This window comes from Tiliqua scincoides, chromosome 2 (genome assembly GCF_035046505.1).
Source record: "Tiliqua scincoides isolate rTilSci1 chromosome 2, rTilSci1.hap2, whole genome shotgun sequence".
Taxonomy (NCBI): domain Eukaryota; kingdom Metazoa; phylum Chordata; class Lepidosauria; order Squamata; family Scincidae; genus Tiliqua; species Tiliqua scincoides.
In genome coordinates, this window is record NC_089822.1 from 206,621,561 (window position 1) to 206,642,933 (window position 21,373).

Sequence of the window (21,373 nt, forward strand, 5' to 3'; positions counted from 1 at the left end):
TCTATTCTCCTTTCAGGTATTCCCACTCTGACTCAAAGCTGCAGACCATCAGTTAACAGCCTAAACTTTGATACTTCAACCCCGAAGGGTTGAAGAAGTTTAACTGCTCTGCCTTCCCCAAGTTGTGGAAGGTATTTGAGGTTGACATTGCAATCCAAGTCTGAGGGATCACCAACCTTCCTGAACCAGCCAGTCTCCAGGGGTCAGTTCTGGTTCACCCTCAGACTGTCACCTACCTCATGGCGCATACCTAAATCTCTATTCCTACCTCTGACCCATACCATATGTACTAGATATGACTACCTTGGCTAACAAACAACCCATCTCAAAGAAGCAATCTGAGGTGGGTGAAAAAGGTGCCCAACAAGATCAATTGGCAGGACAGGAAAAACAAAACACAACCTCTACCTGACTTTGAAGGCAACCAGCTAATCTGAGACTGTGCAACAGATGGGTAAGTGGGGGTCAAAAATAGAAGCACACTGAGGGAGCAGCAAGTTGAACTAATGGCTCAAGCATCACAAGTCCCTCTCATGTGGCACCCAGAAGAGTGTCAGAATTCTCCTGATCTTGCCTCAAGCGATGATGGGGCAGGTTACAGAATGTCCCTCACACCAGAATGACAGTGGTGGGCTGGCATTCTTCTACTTATGCGTGTCAGCGTCTGTGGGGGTTTTGGGAAGGGAACTGTGACAATCAAGACAACCCTCCCTAATCTGTAATCCCTGTAATCTGTTTATTGCCCTTAGGGTAATCAAGTGGCCTTAAACCCATATAACCACCTGACACCCCTCAGGTCTTTCTAACTCCAGTTACCAATTGCTCTTTAACCGTAGAGCTTCCAATCCTGGTAGCCAGGCCAAATTTGGGGCACCCCCCCCCCGAACCATGCTCCAGCCTGAGCTCCCCTTGGACCCGGCTTAAACCTCAGAGCAGGCTCCTAGTACTGGGTCTCCAGGTTCCACCCAGTCACACTGGATTAACTCCCACAACCAGTTCCCTTTGCTTCACCAGTCCCAATAATCCAGTCAGTTGTAATAGATTAAATCTATATTCAATAAATTCTAAGAATAGTTATACAGACAGCACTGCATCAGTCAAAGGTTTTAGAATTTAGGATAGAGCATACCAATACAATACAACACTCAGCACTAATAAAATAATAAAGAGATAACTCCTAACTCTAACTAATCACTCACCAAAGTCTTGGATTTCCAAATCTAAGACTTGGATTTGTTTTAGATTTCTTGTTGCAGAAATCTTGCTGCAGTCAAGGCGGGTCCCTCTTGTCAGAATGATCAAAGCTCAGGCCCCCTTAGCCAGAGGCAAAACTAGAACAAAGAAAAGCTCTTTTCCCTCACCTTTATAGGTCACCTGACCGATCCACCAATCAGAACTTGGTTCCTAGAACATTCTAGGGGTGCCTTCTTGCTCATGGTGGAATCCCCCCTCCCAACCTGAGAAGTTCACAGCTGAACCCTGTTGTTAATCAAGTTGGCCTTGGAGCCCACTTGGTAGTTTGGTACAGTATCTGAGGGCCCTGTGAAGCGGCCTCCTCCACAGTTCTCTCAGGCCTGGTATGCACTAATTGGAAGTTGGTTACAGCTGGGGGCTTGTACTCAGGCCTAACAACATGGCTACAAGCAGAAACTTCCTTGTTCGGATATTACCTGGTCATCTATATTCACTTTTCTGTCACAGGAACCTCCATGGTTGCAGAGGCATGACTGCATACCTATCAAGCTTGCATCTTTCAAACACAACATTTAAAAATATTCAATCGAAATAACATATTTGGCCTATGTTTAGCTGTATTTGCAAAACTCACAACTTAAAGCAAGAAAAATACATTACTAAAGTTCTAGCAGAAATTGTGAAATATTTCTGAGTTTGTTATTTCAGTAAGGTTTATAGTTCTCTTTTCTGTTTACAGTTTACAGTTCTCTTAATGTACAGTTATCTTAATGTTCTCCTTGATGTTTACAGTTTTCTTATCTCTTCAATCTCTCCCTTATCCTAAAGAAACCTGAGTTGAAGGGAGGAGTTGAGTGAATTCATTTTCTTTAAAACAATAGAGTTAATCAAATCATCTGCAAGGAACAAATAAGAAGTGACTTGACTGCAATCCTATAAGGCCCACCCTTTTTATGCACAGATTTGACTCAGCGCACATGGCCACTGCAAATGAGAAAGAATGTACTGATCCCTGGTGAAGGGGAAAAATGTATCCCTTTAAAATCACAATTTAAAAAAGTACTTTTCTTACTTTTGAAGAGAGAGTGTCTTCCAATTGATTACAGGTATAACCTAATTATCCACAGTTTTTTCTATCTCAATGGCCCTCATCAGCTATGAGAACAGCCCTTTAAAAGAAAACAGTCATTTACCAATAGTCTCATTAATGCGAGAGAGGGCAGCCTTCTGACAATCCATCAATCATTCTCCAGGCACTTGGAATAATTTCACTTGTAAGCAACCACTCCCTTCCCCCTGACCACGTGAAAGAAAGATAATCACTTTGTTCTGGATAAAGGGAGGAGTCACTGTATTGGAGTGAAGCCTTTATAAGGGCCTGGAGAGAAACTGATTTATAGATTGTCTGCTTAATGACTCTGTCTTTGTCTTGCTGACAAAGGTCAGCAAGGCTGTTTTTAAATCACCTAGCAAAGGGACATTGTTTTTTAAATAAATTTACTTTAATGCAATTTTTGCCATCCACATGAGTTTTGGGAACCAAACCCTTGTGAATAATGAGACTCAACCTGTATGCACTTACCTAAAAGTAAATCACATTGAATTCAATGGGGTTTAATTCTAAGTAGACATGTATAGGATTGCACTATTGATTTGTACTGTACTTATAGTGCAATCCTATGTACTGTAACCTTGGTATACATCCCACTGAACATAGTGTGACTTCTGAACAAACCTGTACTGAACTGCACTATTACTATGTGTTAAAGTTTAAAATATATTTAAAACTACTAGAAAAATGGAAACCTATTTGCAGAGTAGGTACTACTCTGTCAAATTTCTTATAAGTGGATTGCATACAAAACCCTAATACTGAGAAAGCTGATAATCGGGCAAGCATTATGTTCTCCCTCCATGAATACATCATCAATCATAATGACAGATAACTCGTTAGTAATAAATGCATCCTTTTATTTAAGAAATATTTATAAAATTATATCTATAAAATTATCTAAAGAAAGGAGATTTTGTGAGCTACCAGCTTTCAATCACAAACTTTTGGAACTTATGTTTGTTTCTGGAAAAGGAACCCTCTGATATTAACTCCCTAATTTCAGAGAGCTGATAGACACAATCACTAAAAGATTATTGTCTCAAGAATATCAAACCATACATGTATTACCTTAGATACCCACTTATAGTCCATGAAATTTTTGCCAAGTAATCAAGCTCCAATTATCACTTCGCCTTATCTCCGGGTCAATCAGAGGGCAGAGCCTTTCAACTCTGAAAAGTTTCCTTTCTCAGCTAAGCTCAGGCAGGCACCTCCTTAGTTTCTATGGCAACTTTCCTGGGAAATTCCAACCAAAGTTAACCTTTTATTCTCCTTCCTTTGTTCCCTTTTGCAAATGCTGCAGCCTGGTTCTGCTTTGCGAATGCTTGCAAATGCATGTATTTATCACAGTGTTTTCTCTTTTCATCTGTTTGCACCAGAAGTGTCCTGTTACACTGCCTTTACACTGTTTTGCACCAGAAGTGTCCTGAGAAATTCTGGGTGATTGATCACTTTTCCATCATGTTTCAGCTTTTTTACTGTGCTGGTTTTCAATCACTGGTTCATACATGAATTGATGACCAAAAACTAGCTATTGGTGGGGCTCACAGCCAACTAGCTACCTCCCTTCCTGCCTTGCTGGTCCTTGCAAGGCATTCTGGAGCATGACCTGCCTTTTTCTGCCATTATTCCATTCTTTTTCAAGTATCCCCAAAGGTCCTGTTGAGTACATGAATCCTGGGATTCTTGTCCTGGGAGTCCTGGGAGTACATGAATACCAGGTTGGGAACCACTATTTTACTGGTATGTTGTTTACTGGATGGGCAGAAGGTCTGGTCTGGAGGGTAGAGCCTCCGTTTGCCTGAAGATAACATCCGCAGGTCGCCAGTTCGAGGCCACCGGCACCGTGCAACCTTGAAGCAGCTGACAAGCTGAGCCGAGTTATTCCATCTGCTCTGAGTGTGCGAGGATGGAGGCCAGAATGTGAAACCAGATCAGAAACATCTGAAATGTTGTGGTTCTTGAAAGATAGAACCTTCTTTCAATTGTAAAAATCCCTACGGGGATTTAAATAGTCTGCCTATGTAAACCGCCTTGAATAAAGTCTGAGGGGAAATCTGACGACCAAGAAAGGCGGTATATAAATACCTGTATTATTATTATTATTGTTTTATTATTATTATTATTGTTTACAGTGCACTTACTCTGACAGTGTTTACAAAAAGGTGGTGAAGACCAGAATTTAAAAAGAATAAAAATGTATTTTATGATCTTTTACTATGTTTTTAATAAATTAGAGACTACAGTTCTTAGGTAACAATTAGTGGTAGGTTATTTTTCAGGATCTGGCCTCGGGTAAAATCAAACTATAGTCAGACACCCCCCCTAAGGTTAACCCAAGACTTTTTCAAGGGTCATAGAAAAATCCATGATTGTTGGCTCAAAACCTGCCCTCGACTTATCTATGGGGTCAACATGTAGACGAATGTCTGCGGTGGTTTTCAGTACTGAAATAACAATGTGATTTAATTCTGGAGGAATTGCTTCCTAGAATACATGTAAATTAATTTTCATTTTTTTCAATAGAAACATTATTATTATTAATATTTGTAGTAATATTATTAATAGTAGCAGCAGCATTTATATAGCTCTTTCAGGAGTTCAAAGTGCTTCACATGAATTATCTTTTAATTCTTACAAGAACTGTGTAATGTGAGTATTATTATCCCCATTTAGGGCCAAATCGTAAAGGCCCTCAGGGCCAGTGCTGAACTCCAGCACAGGCACTGGGTGTCACAAACAAGTCATAAAACACATTGACTGTACACCATGTACAGGAAGTGCTGGTGCTGGCCCAGCACCACCCAGAGCAAGGGAAGAGCTCCGGGCAGTGGTAAGGTCTGTTGAGGTGGGGAGGTTGAATTCTGGGATGGGGGAGAGCTGGGTGGGGGAGTAACCAGGGCAGAAGGGTGTGGGACTAGCAAAACCCTACTCCACTCATATGCTATCCAGTGGTGTCACCAGAAGGGTGCGGGCCACATCGGGTAACATGCATGGTAGGGGTAATTTTGCACTAGTGACCAAAATTGCTAAAATCACGGTTTGTAGGAATAGCACCATCATTCTCTATACGATTTGATGCATATTTTACAGAAGAATGCAATTTTTAAAAAAGGAGTGACATATCTCCATTCTATCAAATGTTACGGCCAAAAAACAGAAAACAAAAATGCAAATCTCTTATGTGACAAATCTCTTATGTACATTTCCGTAACTTAAAATGGACCAATGAGACTTATTGTTTGAAGAGCCAATGAGATGTTGTTATGACACAATATGGAACCAATAAGGTTGCAAGTAAAGTTACACTCGGGGTGGGGGGGGGTGACACCACTAGTGACAAAATAGCTAAAATTGAGATTTGCAGGAATAATACTATGTTGTATACCATTTGATTTGCAATTTACAGCAGAGAAATAATGAAAACCAAGTTCAAATATCTGTTTTGTCTAAAGGTATAGCCAAAAAACCAGCAGGGGCGATGGTACATCACCACGCCCACCACCCAGGTCATTGCCCTGCCCACTGCATGGAAGGAGGTCCATCATGGGGGTGATGTACTGGCCTCCCGCACTGGGTGACACAAATCGCAGTGATGCCACTGGTCCTATCCTCTGTCGGGCTGCAAAGCCCGACACAGAAACTCTCAAGTCTTTGCCAGCAAAATAACTGGCACAGACTTGAGATGCCCCATTGCGGGACTTTGGGCTTTCCCCGGGAGAAAGGGATGGAAGTCTCCTCCTGAGGAGACCTCTGGCAGCTCTGGCGGTGCTGCTGGATGCAGTGGTCGCCATTTTGGTCCTTCTGCACACGATGTTGCTGCCAGGGATAGGATTGGCAGTTGGGGATCTGAGGCTAAGAGGATGTCCATGTAATGAATTCATGGCAGATGTACTTTTCTGTGGGAGAGCTCTTATTTTCTAAAAGGCTTGTTGTATCTGTGTTAATATTAACAATTTAATTGCATGCTATTTATTTAATTCATTAAGGGCGCAATCCTAACCCCTTATGTCAGTGCTTTCCAGCACTGACATAAGGCAGTGCAGCTGTGAGGTAAGGGAACAAACATTCCCTTACTTTGAGGAGGCCTCCGTGAGTGCCGCTCAACTGCAGGATGCAGCACACGTCCCACTGGCACCGCTATGCCAGTATTAGAAAGCACTGACATAAGGGGTTAGGATTGTACCCTAAAAGATTCCTATACCGCTTTTCTAAAACTCAGCGTTTTGGGTGCTAATCTGTGCTTGACCCAAGTACCTTCCAATTTTATTCTTGTTCATTGTTAGATCACACAGTAGTTATTGGCCTTATATCTAGATATTAATGTATGCTGCAGTGCATGCGTATCCTAAGAATGGTTGAGGGTATGCATTTTCATCTGGATTGTAATGTGGATATAAATGTATGCCCTTGTCCATCCTGTGTATTGCAAAAGGAAGCCATATTTGAATGCCTTTGTGACTGACTACATCTCACAGTATTATCGCTACATATGCATTACTTTTCCAATCTACGAGGGAATCTCGTAACAAGGGAATCTATGCTTGACAGCTGTTTCCATATTTGTAGCACCCTTACTGGATCCTGATGGCTGCCATTCACAGGTTGTGATTCTATTTGACATAAGAGAAACATATTGGAATATAAAGTGTTATACTAAAGCAATCTAATACATTTGTTGGCTATAACTGAAACTTAATGTTGCTTGAGTAACCTTCCAGCAAGATAGGACCACCCAAGAACAAGAAACCAAGGTGCCAGTTTTAATGAGCAAAATGAATTTTCAGTACAAAATGAATTTTCAGTACTTATTTCACCCTTATTAGGGTGAAAGGGATCATAAACTGACATGAAGATCCGCCCCTTACTAGGGTGAACGGGATCATAAACTGACATGAAGATCCGCCCCTTACTAGGGTGGACGGGATCATAAACTGACATGAAGATCCGCCCCTTACTAGGGTGGACGGGATCATAAACTGACATGAAGATCCGCCCCTTACTAGGGTGAACGGGATCATAAACCGACATGAAGATCCGCCCCTTACTAGGGTGAACGGGATCATAAACTGACATGAAGATCCGCCCCTTACTAGGGTGAACGGGATCATAAACTGACATGAAGATCCGTCCCTTATTAGGGTGAAAGGGATCATAAACTGACATGAAGATCCGCCCCTTACTAGGGTGGACGGGATCATAAACTGACATGAAGATCCGCCCCTTACTAGGGTGAACGGGATCATAAACTGGCATGAAGATCCCCCCCTTAAGTCAAACCAAAACAAACAAACAAAAAAAATTCGTCTTGCGAAGCAGGGGTCATAAAAATTCGTTGTGCGAGTTACCAAACTTTGCAAAACGCTTTCGTTCTGCGAGTTTTTCGCTGCGCGGGGCATTCGTTATGCGAGGTACCACTGTACTTTTTTTCTGGTCATCAACAGCTTAATAATGTCACTTCCTGCTCAATGACATCACTTTGTGCTCAAGGTGTTAGGTGGGTACCAATAAACTCACTTTAAAAAGTGGGTCTTGGCACTAAAAACTACTGGGCTAGACACTTCCCAGGGAGCTACACATTGGAATGAGAGTAGTGAAGCAAGGCTGTTTATAAAATTCCTATCCAGAAATTGTCCCCAATATGTTGTGGCAAATATATCTGTATATCTTATACAGGAATAAAGAATTGTACCTGTTATAAATATTTATTAGCAAAACTACAAACTCAGAATCAGCACATACAATTATTTTGGAGAGGCAAGTAGGGGCAAAAGTGTTGGTTGTGTCAACTGCAGAAGTGGACAAGGAGCAAAAAATACATTGTAATAGAAATAGAACATTCTTCTGTTTGAAAATACTCTATTGTTGCTAGTCAATACACATATTTAAATTCATCAATTGTTTCAACCACTGAAGTGGGGGAAAAAGCTTCTAAATAGGCCAAGTAATAATCATCCCTTTATTTTAAGCCAGGGGTCTCCAAACTTTTTGGCCAGAGGGCCACATCAAATATCTGGCATGGTGTAGAGGGCCGGAAAAAAAAGTTAAATATAAAATTTAAATAAATAAATTAGAGATGGAATTTAGATGAGTGAATAAATGAATGAATGGGCTTATTCACTGAACCTCTCTGGCCCTCAGAACACCCTCTAGACCAGCCATTTTCAACCTTTTTCAGCTCACAGCACACTGACAAGACACTAAAGTTGTCAAGGCACACTACTACTTTTAAATTACATTATTATGTTACAATTAATTTAATTAATATAACTAAGGGCGCAAGCCTAACGGTCTACTCAGAAGTAAGTCCTATTTTGTTCAATGGGGCTTCCTCTCAGGAAAGTGTGGTTAGAATGGCAGCCTTAGCTCATTTCATGACAATGAAAGAAATTCCCCAGAAGCTTGGAGAGGGAGGTGTATGTGGTTTCTGGAAAAGTTTTGAAGCAGGTCTGTTCAAACTGTTATCAATTATGTGCTCTGATATGCTAGGGAGTGGCAAAGAGAGATGAGACAGAGCACTCTGGAGAAACAGAAATGTGCTGTGAGGGACAGTGAGGAGATGTGACTGAAAAAAGTGCAGGATTCACTAGGGTGGGGGGAGAGAGAGAAGGAATGGGAGGAACCTTCTGAACTTTGGAAGGTGGTGAAGGGGGGAGGGGCAGAAAGAGAGGGGTTAACTGCAATTATGATGGGGGGTGTGTGTGCAGGAGGGGAGCAGGTGGGGTGGGGGGAAAGAAAAGCATCATTTGCCTGCTCATTTATTCAAGAAGGAGTGCGACCAAGCCTCTGTACATCTACTCAGAAGTAAACCCCATTATAGTCAATGGGGGTTACTCCTAGGTAAGTGTGGATAGGATTGTGGCCCAGTGCCCTTCCTGCCAAAGCCTTGCCAGGGGAGGCAACGCAGGCAGGGTCACTTTGGGGCATTGCAGACAAGGGAAAGGGTCTCTCCAATCCTTTCCAGCCAGCTGCTTCTGGCTCCTACCTGCTTCCACCTTCAGGCTCGCTCTCACTCTCACTCCCTCCTACCTCTCGCTGCTCACCCTCACTCCCTCCGCGTTCCGCCCGCTGGGAGCTCTTCCAGGCTTCTCTAGCTGCCTGGCTAGCTACCCAATCAGCGCGGGGCAGGCACCAGCAACAGCAGGAGTGTTCAAGCTCCTGCGTGGCTGCCCCTTTCTCTCCTGCCGCCGCGTGAGGATCCAAGCTGCCGCTTCTCCCCTGCGCGCAGGCTGCTGCTACTGCTGCCACCGCTGTCTGACTCCTTGGACCCGCGGCACACCTGAGGCAGCCTCATGGCACACCGGTGTGCCGCGTCACAATGGTTGAAAACTGCTGCTCTAGACACAATCAGAGCACAGTTCTGGTCATGTTCAGTTGAGTGGGCCAGAGGCTTTCAGGGGACAAGAGGTTGGCCGCAGGTCAGGAAATGGCTTGCTGCATGCCTCATCTGGCCCCCAGGCTGCGGTTTGGAGACCCCTGTTTTAAGCTGAAGCATTTTTCAGTAAAATCTGAATGTGTCAGAGACTGACAAATTGCTGTATTCTGTTCTTAGCTGCTTATGTAGTATATAGTAATTTGAAGGACTTAAGAAGTGGGTAAGCACTCCCATTTTGCTATAGCCTGTAGAGATTTTGCAGGTCAGCCTGGAATCTATCAGGTTTGCCAATTTTCATTCACTTAAGATGAGTTGAAGTTTATTTATAGACAGGTATATTGTAAAAGAAGTTGTCAAGAAGAGTTTTGAACTTATCAAGTGATAACTATACTTTAAAATCTTGCCAAGCTATTTGGAGTCCAGATCCCCTCATCCATGATGTCACCAAGGGGTCCAGCCTTCCAGGCTGAAGAACCTTCTCAATACTAATGCTGATGTTTCAGTGGAATCTGTTTCATAAGTGCCATGAGGGACACCAGCCAAGAGAGAAGCTTGACACTGTCCCTGAGTAAAGTTGCCTAAGGAATATTGCTGAGCAGGCTAGCTGCATAGCGAGGAAGGGGGGAGACGGTTAAAAAACTCAGGGCAGGGGCTGGATGTCTCCCATAAGCTACTCCTAAAATATTACTTCTCCAGAATAGTTAGCTTGAGAGTTTTAACCATTTACAGGTATGCGTCACTTAACGACAATGGAGGGGGAGGGGTGAGAATACATTCTCAGGAACACATTGTTAGGTGATTTTGTCGTTGTGCGAACATTCTTAGTGTCCCATCTAGTGGGACAAAATTGTTCCTTTTAATCTTATGGGACCACCATTGTATATGCAATCCATTTTTGGCCAGAATGTTATGTGGCGCATACCTGTATTTGTTAACTTATTTAGTAAGGCAATATGAAAATATACAACTTCCTTCCATTCCTCTTTATGTTATAACAGTGTTTACCAAGTTCAAATTTCATAAAGCATTACTAACAACCATCTAATTTAATGCACTAGTGTTACAATGGTCATTTTAATTATTTATTTTATACTTGAATGAATTGGAGTCCCATCAAAACTGAATAAAACATGACTGGTGTCCACAGAGACATCACCTCTTGTATGCAATTTTCTAAAGTGATCTCTCTCTCTCTCTCTCTCTCTCTCTCTCTCTCTGTAGGTGACATACGCAATGACTTGTACCTGACTTTAGAGAAAGGGGACTTTGAGCGAGGTGGAAAGAGTGTGCAGAAGAACATTGAAGTGACAATGTATGTTCTCTATGCAGATGGGGAGTTCCTAAAGGTAAAACAAATATCTTGTTCTGAATAATGTAAGACAAGATGATTTCTATCATAAATGCTTTTTCAGGTTCAGATTTTTTAAATGTGGAAATATTTGACCATGGTCAGATGGAATGTTTTGGCTGATTCTGTTCAGAGCTTTAGACTTCATGATTACAGGGTTTACTTTTATAATTCAATAAAGCAAGAAATATAAAACCTTCCCCAGGAAAACCTCTCATTCTCTATATTCTGACTGATGGCCCTTCCATTGCTGACCAACAGTTTGTTCCATTTACAGTACAATCCTAAGCAGCACTTGAGCTGGCATAGCTCCTGAGTGTTGCAAACGTGCTGTAAGGAGTCGACTGAGCTGGCAGAGTCCTGTGCTTGCTCACCAGGGCTGGATCCATTCCCTGCGCCGGCTGGAGGAGGTTGGATGGTGCAGGGAGTGGATGAGTGTGGCAGGAAGGTGTTCAGGGGTGGGGAAGGGTATTTTGGGCAGGGGGAGGACTGGGCCCAGGAGGGTGGTGAAATCAGTGGAGGCAGCATGTGCCATATCATAACCCCCAGCCCCATCCTGGGCAAGACTTACATAGACTGCTCAGATTTGTGCCAGCTAAATAAGTGGCACAGATTCAAGTAGCTCCATAGGGCAAGCAGGGAGTCAACATGGAGTAAGGGGAAAATATTGCTTTACTCCATGGTGACATCCAGCAACCTCCCATCCAGTGCTGGCTACACTGGCCATGTGGCCTGTCTGTACCAGTGCAGATTAGGACTGGGCTGTTATTTTTCTACACAAGGGCATTCTACATTAGCATTATTTGTTGGAATGGCAACTTAGTCTTGAGGGAGTCCTGAACCAGCTGTCTGTTTGTTTCCCAAAGTAAGGTACCTAAGTGAAGGAGGGGGGGAGAGAACACATACTAGCCCAGAGGGAATAATATATGCAAGGTGTTCTGAAAGTATTTTATAAATTCTAATGTACTTGTGAAGCTGCCTTCTACTGAGTCAGATGATTGATCCATCTACCTCAGAATTATCTACGCTGACTGACAGTAGCTCTCTAGGGTTACAGATAGATGTGAACAATACTCAAACCAGAATTTTTTGTTTCAGAGAAAATATGATTGCCATCCCCAGTGGCACTGTGTAATGAGTGCTTTGTAGAATGTGGTTACCATATACACTTGCTACATAGTTCTTGACTCCCGTAGCACACTACAGGAATGACACATTTTCTATCACATGTTCACACCATTTCAGGAGTTCTTAAAATGCCTTTTCAAAAATTATTTAGGGGCAAATTCATTGATGCCAATTCCTAAGTCCAATTCCTAAGTCCGTGCCAGTACATCCATGAGTCTCTGAAGCTGTTGCATCAGGCAGCAGATTGATGGGTGGTGCTTCTTTCTGTCTAATTTTTTGCCTCCACTGCTCTTCCTCCCACTCAGTGAATTGTAACCGGAAGAGGGGAACAGAGAGGAAGAAGAAATGTTGAGGGGAGGAGAGTGCTCTCCAAGTCATTGGAGAGTGGGAGGAGCAGAGGCTGGCCCATCATTGGGTAAGGAGGGGCAGCATTTGGCATACTTCATTAGGCATCAGGAGATCTTGGGCCAACCCTGCCCTGTTCAGTAATTTTGCCAGGTCCACTGTGCAACATGGCAGTGCTTATCTAGCTAGGATAGACTGCTAGTTAAAATTGTTGATGCTTTCCTAGAGGAAGGTAGGGTTGTTCTTACTTTAAAAGATGAGCAGATAAAGCTGAATTCAGGCAAGTTAGGGCGCAATCCTAACCAACTTTCCAGCACTGGCATAACTGTGCCAGTGGGGAATGTGTTGCATCCTGCAGTTGGGGGACAATCACGGAGGCCTCCTCAAGGAAAGGCAATGTTTGTTCCCTTACCTCAGAGTTGCATTGCCCTTATGTCATTGTTGGAAAGTTGGTTAGGATTTCGGCCTTAGGCATGTAGGTGAGGAACACTCTGGCTTGGAGAGGATACTTCTGCTTCTGATTAATGGAATTTCAGTTATCCCACCTTGGCAAGGTTAGAGTCTGATCATAATTAAGAATCTGACCCTGCTTTTTGATAAACAAGTGGTGCCTATTGCTGGGAGAGTGAAGGCTCTGCCCCTTCCTGGACTTTTTGCAAAAGGCCATAGAGTTCCTAATGAATATGCCATGTGTCATGTCTGTTACAGTCAGTTAGTTAGTTAGTTACAGCTAGTTCCTGTGTACTGAGACCAGTTCAAAGTGCTCATTTTAATCTTTAAATCCCTTCATAGCCTGATATCAACTCTATCCATAACTGCCTCCATTCCAGTTGTATTGTTTAGATTAGGCTGTGGTTTGGATGACAGTTCTACATGTAGTGAAGGTAACTTCTGTAAAAACTAAAGCTTTGCAGCAGATGCCCCAAGGTGAAAGATTGCTTTTCCATGATTTGACTATTTCAGTTTGGTCACCTGGGGTTTGGCAGACCTTGGGATGGAACTGGAGGCTTAGTTTGATGACATGAATTGGGTTTAATGAAATCTTTACTTTTTAAATTTTGTGCAGTCTTGTGGTAGGCGTGAATTGGTTGTAAGCTGCTTTGTCCACATGAAAAGGAAGCTATAAACACACATAATCACATTATCTGACTATGCACTCTTACCGTACCGTCTCTTTGACATCCATCTAGTTCTTTCTCTTAGTATACTTGCATTCCAAGTGAAGATTTCACCTCTTTATCTCTCACTAACTGATCTCACATCTTTACCATCTCTCCCATCCCTTGTATAGCTAGTATTATTTGTGGTCATGTAACCTTAACTTTGCCCACTATTTTTATTTTTTTATTATTTATTTTTCACATTTCTGTACCGTCCTTCCACCAAAGAGCTCAGGGTGGTGTACACAGCTGCTTGTCTCCTTTTGTCCTCACAACAACCCTGTGATACTGAAAGAAAGTGACTGGCCCAAGGTCACCCAGGAAGCTTCATGGCTGAGGCAGGATTTGAACCTGGATCTTCCAGGTATAAGTTCACCTCCCAAGCCACTACACCACACTGGCTCTCAGTTTTTTTGCTTTACTGTGTTCAATGCCTAGTTTATGCAGGCACTGTGTAGCCATGAACAATAATAATTCAATTTTTAAAAGACTGCATTTACTCATCTTCAAGATTGCAGGATCCTGGGGAATCTGTCTGATAACTTCATGTGACATCTCAACTCTGGTAGATGGAGAAACTTTTCTCCATTTTTATTTCACCAAAACCTATTTTTGGCTTGTAATTAGTTATCTCCAATTACAAATGAAATGCATGAACCTTGCATGACACAGGTGCAACTTCTGTTCTTCAGTGAACTTTTCTCCTAATATTTTTAAATATTCGTTTAAAGCATTCTGGTGCTTTACAGTAAGTCAAAATAGTAAGCTAATTGCTGTTATTTTTAGGTGATAATTATTCACCTGGGAGTTTTTTTCCTTTCTACTAATTAAGAAATTCGGACACAATGTTCTGAGAACACCCACTTTTTACAGAATGAAGCCTGAATATCAAGCACTTCAAGGGGCCAAAAATACTGAGTACAGGTCCAACCTAGTTATACACGGATTTTTAATACAAAGGAATGTGCTGATCCCTGGAGAAGGGCAAAATGCATCCCTTTAAAATCACAGTTTTAAAAAACTACTTTTCTTACTGTTGTAGAGAGAGAGAGATTATAGGTATAACCTAATTATGCACAGATTTTTCTATCTCAAAGCTGATGAGAAGGGCCCTTTAAATTAGTCATTTAATAATGCCAGAGAGGGCAGCTGGCTAACAATCCATCAATCATTCTCTCTGCAGGCTTCACTCTTCCCTTCCCCCTCAGCACATGAAAGAAGGCTAAATGGCAGTGATTATCACCTCCTCAATTCCCCCCTTGCTAGGGCTCCTGGTGAAGGGAGGGATTAAGAACATAAGAACATAAGAACAGCCCCACTGGATCAGGCCATAGGCCCATCTAGTCCAGCTTCCTGTATCTCACAGCGGCCCACCAAACGCCCCAGGGAGCACACCAGATAACAGGAGACCTCATCCTGGTGCCCTCCCTTGCATCTGGCATTCTGACATAATTGCTGCCTCCTAGTGAAGCCTAAGGGCCTGGAGAGACTGATGCCTCTGTGTGCATTTCAAAAGGAGCAAGGCTGTTTTTAAATCACCATAGCATTGTTTTTTAAATTGATTTGCTTTAGTGCATTTTTTGCCATCCATGTGAGTTCTGGGAACGGAAACCTCATGAATAATGTGTATTGGAATACTGTGCATTAACAAATATTTGAATTTTAAAAATGATACTCATCAAACTACTTGACTAAGGTCTAAAATAAATGTTATGTTGAACCTAACGTTAATACTGGCAGGTTTAACTTTTCTTCCAATAAAAGCAACCAGAGGTGGTATCATAGTAGGAGCCTGATCAGGCATTGGCTGAGGGGCCATTCCCCAATAGGGACTGTGATGTCCATGGGCTTTGAAGCCCCTGAGTCAGGGGGAAGCAGAGTGCTGAAAGGGGATCTTTGTGACATGGTGGCCTCCTCCCTGCAGCACCCCTGGAAAGAAATACCAACCTGGTAGTTGCAGTACAGACTTTGTTTAGTCAGACGAACACCTTTACATTTATTGGTGGAACCCCTGTACCTTCCCAAGCTCCATCTGGCAGATCTAGCAAGAGTTTCTTTTCCCCCTAGTCATGGGAACAGCTGGTCTTCTTTGTGGCTGAAGTACTGGCAGGTCTCATTAAGATCCCAGAGTGGACCCACCCTCCTCCTGGGGTGGAGTAGCTGAGGAGTATGTTCCCCCTTGTTCTGACTCTGTTAGAAGTTTGGCCTCTCACCCCTTCAGTTGAGCCCACTGGGCTCTGCCCCACTGCCACAGGCTGGTCCAGGAAGATGGAGGGAGGTCTGCTGTCTTGGTTGGGCCCTCTGGCAGGACGTCAATGGGGGGGCCTGGGTTACTGTTGCACCCCCATGGAGGTTGTTAAGGGTCAGTGCCAGGCCTGGAGGGGTACTATCAGGGTACGTCCCCTGGGCTCTTTCACCCCAAATGCCAGTTGCTCCACTGCCCCTTTGGGAGGCTGGGGTCCCTGCTGTGCTCCCTCCAGGCAAGGGAAAGGTTCCCAATATGTTCTAAGACATGCTGCCTTTTCTGTGGTCACCGCTTGTAAAGGAGCGCCCCATTGTGTTGGTCACCTGGCTCCATTTGAAACTGGCTTCTGCCTTAGCCAACTCTACCCCTTCTGGCCATGCCACTGCTCCATCCTCTCTTGAAAATGGGCATGGCGCCACCAGCCAGCTGATGACCACAGCGTGCATAGGGCGGCTTGCCTGCAGTGGCAGGGTGACAGGGACCCATGCCTGACCACCCCATCTCTACTCCCTATCATCTGGCAAGTTTCTCTGTGTCTTACTGGGTGATGGGGAGGGGAGTACAGCAGCAGCAGTCCATCTTCCTTGTCAGGCACCATGTTAAAATATGTGGGTGCCCTATCCCTGGCAGAGTGTTGGAGCCAGGGCATCTAGGAATTTTAAAGTACCATCTGGCAAGCAAGAGGATGGACCACTGCAGCTGCTGTTCTCCCTCCCTTGTTTGGTAAGCCACAGGGGTGTTTACTGGATGATGGAAAGGTGAAGCAGCACTCCTGCAGAATAAGAATTCTCCTCCATCTTCTGCTCAGTTTCTGGGCAGGTGGAAGGTAGCTGATACATGCATACAAAAAGGAGGAACTGTGTCCAATGATCCCCCAAAAGCTGGCACCAAACCTGATAGCAGGCACGAGGGCTGGGAAAATCTGAATCATGTTCACAGCAAGGATGTAAGTGAAGACTTGTGTAAGAATTTTTTCCCTGGGATTGGTTTTTCCAATTAGTTCTCCATATTCCACCAGGCTCCTGTTCTTCCAATTATATAGTGTTCCCCATAGTCAACAAGCATTCCAGTTCCCTCATCTGAGTTCAGAGACTTTTGGTATTTGCATATATAGTAGGTCCTCTGAGAAGAGTTGTGCCTTTATCCTTGCAGCCTCTCATTCTGCCAGTCTGTCATGTGCCACCATGCTTCCACTCCTAAATTTTAATTTGTCTTTCCCTGGCTGCTCCAGTACATTTCCACCCTCATTCCATATTTACATGCGTGTGACTTTTTGTGCTTATTACTTAATTGTTCTTCATTTCCAGTCCAAAATCAGTCCTCTTTTCTAGTCTCTCTTCCAATGTTGTGCTTCCATCTCTGATTTTATTAAGCAGATGAGTATGAATTTCACTAAGAAAAACATCCGAGATTTCTACATCCTTGGCTTGAGTTCCTTGGCCTGATCTTTGTCATCTATAATGTTGCAATATTGTTTTATTCTTACTTTGTATTTTTTCTCTTTTTCTTTTTTTCCAGGATTGCATCAGCTTAGGCTCAGGAGAGTCAAGCAGGAGTCTATATCATTCCTTTGTCCTCTATCACAGTAATAGCCCTCGTTGGGGAGAAGTCATCAAACTGCCCATTCCCATAGACAGGTTCCGTGGTTCTCATCTCCGTTTTGAATTCAGGCACTGTTCTAGTGAGTCCAGGATACTTCTGTGTTGGGAAGAGACCTACTTTTCATAATTTGCTTTTCTTCTATGGTGTGATACTGCACTAACTTTGCAAAGAAGTAAGATTAAAACAAGCAACTTGAAAATGCATAATACAGCACATTTTCATAACTATTTTAGTCTGTGGCAGTGCAGTATTAGCCAGCTTTTGCTGATTTATAGCAGCAGCAATTTGCAGCAATGCAATTGTTTTGGTTGGTTTATTGTAATATGCCTAAGCATATTACATGCTAACCCATGCTACATCCCTAACCCATGCTAGTTATGGGTAGGATTTGTTATGATCCAAGTGGGTTAACTCTCAGCACCAGGACCTCATGGCCTAGGTTCTGTCCAGACTTGACCTGTCTTGTCCAACCAGGGAAGTGCCCATGGAAATTAGCCTCATAGGTTCAATAGGGAGGGGATTATCTACATCCTAGTTCTCCTTCAACTGGGCTGGTTGACCTGCTTCTGCACTTCCACCTAATGGTTAGAGGGTAGGTAGCCCTCCTCAGCTACCTATTATTTTTATTATTATTATTAACAGTATTTATATACTGCTTTTCAACAAAAAGTTCACAAAGCGGTTTATAGAGAAATAACTAATGGCTCCCTGTCCCAAAAGGGCTCACAATCTAAAAAGATGCAAAAGCACTTCTAAAAAAGATACCTAGCACTTCTCCCTGCTTTTGACCATCCAGCCACTCATCCTAGACCCTTTTTATATCCTAGGCTCTTAGAGCACAATCCTAACTTGCGCTGGAACAGGCAAGCCAGGAGGCTTGTGCTATATCCAGCGCAGGATTGTGGCCAGCAGCAGCTTAGCCAGAGGCAAGGGAAAACTTTTCCCCTTACCCCTGGGTAAGGGCTGCTGGCGCCTATAGGTCTCCTCAGACTTGCGCCACCTCCTGAGGTGGCGGAAGTCTGAGGAGAGTGGAGTGGCTTGAAGCAGCTCTGTTTTCCTTTGGAACAGGGGTTGGATAACTGCTCTGTTTTCCCTTGGAACAGGGGTTGGATAACTGCTAACAGTTGGATAACAGGGGAACATAACTGTTGAATCCCAGCCCTGCCTCCCACTCCCTGCCCGCCCGCTCCCGTGGCCGCCCATCGCCCTCCCTCCCAGGAACACCTCCCTCCCCCCTCCTCCCTGCCCCCCACGTCTACCTTTCATCCTCATCCTACCTCATCCGAGCCGACACAAGGACCTGGGGGGAAGCTAGCACGGAGGCTTCTGTCAGCCTCTGCAGGTCAACACTTCTGGGAGCGCCGGCCTGGTTTCCTCCCGAGGAGGGGCAAACATGCTTTACAGCATGTTTGCGACCCTCCCAGGCTGGCCCAAGGGACTTGGGCTGGCAAAGGGCACAGTTTGGATTGCGCCCTTAAGCAGCTTACCTCGGACAAGTCAAGGGGGACAAATGCCCTAGGGTGCCATGCCTGCAGGGGTAGCACCACCATCTATCCCCCCCCCCACCAGTTGCATCTGGAGGCCTTCTAAGGGCTAGGGAGGACACGACCAATGTGGCTGAGGGGGTTCCAGATTTTTCTGGAGGGCTGCATTTTGTAGTCCTGGCCCTGGGAGGCACAGGGGCCAGGATCACCCCTGGCTGACTATCAGGTCTCATAAGCGGCCCTACTCCCCTAGCAGTGGGGACCTCTCTCATCTTTGGTTGCCTGCAGGCTGCCCTTTTCCATGCCTGATGGGCATGCCCCCAGCTGTGTGAGCTCAATGGAACCAGACCAGCCAATACTGGAGTGCTGGGTCCTGGCAAGTCCAAGGCCAGACACTAGTAGATAACACTTTGCCAAGGGCTAAACTGCCTAGAAATCAGCATTTACTGGATATTTTCCTGTGGCTGCTGCAGGAAGTCTGATACTTCATTGTTTGAAATAGTTAGAGTTACTGAGTTAAATGATGGTTATATGAAAGTTAATAAATTAGATGTTGCAGTTTGTATTGATTAAGGAAATCCTTCCATTTGCATTCTACAAAAATACATTCACTATGTTGTATTTCCATTTCTGTGACAGCTATTCAAAGAAGTTTATCTGGGTAAACCAGACTCTCCTGAGGTGCATTCCGAATTCATGTTTTTTGTTCATTTGTTTTTGAATGCTTGAAACTTTGTTTCTCTTAATGTGTGGTCCATAGTCTTCGTTGGTGATAAGCATATTGATTACTCTGCTAAGTAGTGCTAAATGTAGTGCTCAAAAAAAGCCAATGTGGGAATCAGTGAAGGCTTTCATATTCTTCTGTGTGGCAGTAGGGACTAATTTTAGCTTACTAGCACTATGTTCTCTGTGGTAATAGCTATCAATCTCCTTGTAGGCTGTTCTTCCCATTCTTCTTTCAGTAACTATTGATCCCATTAAAAACAATATGTACTGTATATGTTACATTTCTGATGAATAGAAATTCTGTGCTTAGCCATATGATTCCCAAACAGAGCAAGATGAAGCATGAGACTCTAGATAAGTGTTATGCTACACATACCAGTTTGTATGCATGTATGTACAAGTGAAAATTTAAAGGTAGTAATTTGACTGAAAGAATCTAGGCATACAAAAAGTAGGCAGTTATATTTACTGAGATGGCAAGACCAAGCCCATGGAGTGATCAGCAAACAGTTTTAAGGTCAGAATAATCAGAAAATGGGCAGGGATTAATGACCATGCTAAGGCCAGAAACTTGGGATCGGAGAACAAAGCAATCCTTTAGTATCCCAGATACATTGAAGGAAGCAGACAACCTATTCTGCCTGGTTTTTCAATCCCACTTTGAGCCAATACATCCTTCCAGGCCTGACATATTTTGTTTGCCACCTGATGATTGGAGAGCCTTAAAAGGTTAATCTTCAGAAATGGAGTCTTGCATTGTCTTCAGCTCGTTCCTGCCTGGTATATTGCCTGAGTTTGTAAACAGGCACTGGGGAACATGAGGATCGTGCTGTTGAGGGTGCCAGTCATCCAGAGAAAAGCAACTGGGGATTTCTTTCGCTGGAGGCACCAACTTGGTTGTTTGTTTATTTGTTTGTTTTCCTTTTTGCTTAAGTGACTTATGGCTGTTGGGTTCAGATGTTATAGCCCATATCCATCAACTTTGCAACTTGCATTGCGGATGCTCCCAACATAGTTGGCCCCTTTCCTTTTGTATTAGACTGTAATACAATTAGAGTCTTTGTCTTTGTTTTTGTTTGGGATCATGAATGTGTTCATGGCCACATTCCAGCAATAGGAATGTGTTTAGTTCATAATTTTGAGTGGCAGGAAGGAAAGATGAGGTTGCAAGATATAGGTATCTACTTTATGGGTACTGATGGGTGGATATGACAAACTTGCATACATATGAATAGTGTAAAGAGCAGTGATGCTCTTGATTGGATAAACATCTGGACACACCATAAAAGCTGAACTACATCTTTGATCAGCAAACTATCTTTGAATAGGAAGAGGTTGTTGATGTATGAGTTCTGTCTTGGAATGGGAGGTGGTTATTGTATCTGTAACTGTGATGCTTCCTTGGCTGCCCCATTGCCAGGGGGAAAAGGCAGAGTAAAAACTGTTAAGTATCTATGTGGTTCCCAAACTGTGTGCCATGGTACCCCAGGGTGCTGAGGCAAATTCACAGGGGCATTGCAGCATAATTAAAATTTTAAAAGGGCATAGAGCCATAGAACAGAAGGAACACCTTGAAAAAAAATTACTGGGAACTGTTGGGGCACCATGAACAGGGCAAGTTCAGGAACTTCTGGTATCTAATCTGTTACCTA

General features: G+C 43.5%; 1 protein-coding gene across 5 annotated transcripts in view; it reads left to right on the plus strand.

The window, feature by feature from the left end:
• The window catches only part of DOCK3 (dedicator of cytokinesis 3), a 282,465-nt gene that overhangs the window by 107,552 nt on the left and 153,540 nt on the right, over positions 1-21,373 (plus strand). For all 5 annotated transcript variants that reach the window (XM_066613546.1, XM_066613549.1, XM_066613547.1 and 2 more), the window contains exons 15-16: positions 10,905-11,029; positions 17,428-17,590. In XM_066613546.1, coding sequence (XP_066469643.1) covers positions 10,905-11,029; positions 17,428-17,590 — 288 coding nt within the window. The remainder of the gene's footprint in view (positions 1-10,904; positions 11,030-17,427; positions 17,591-21,373) is intronic.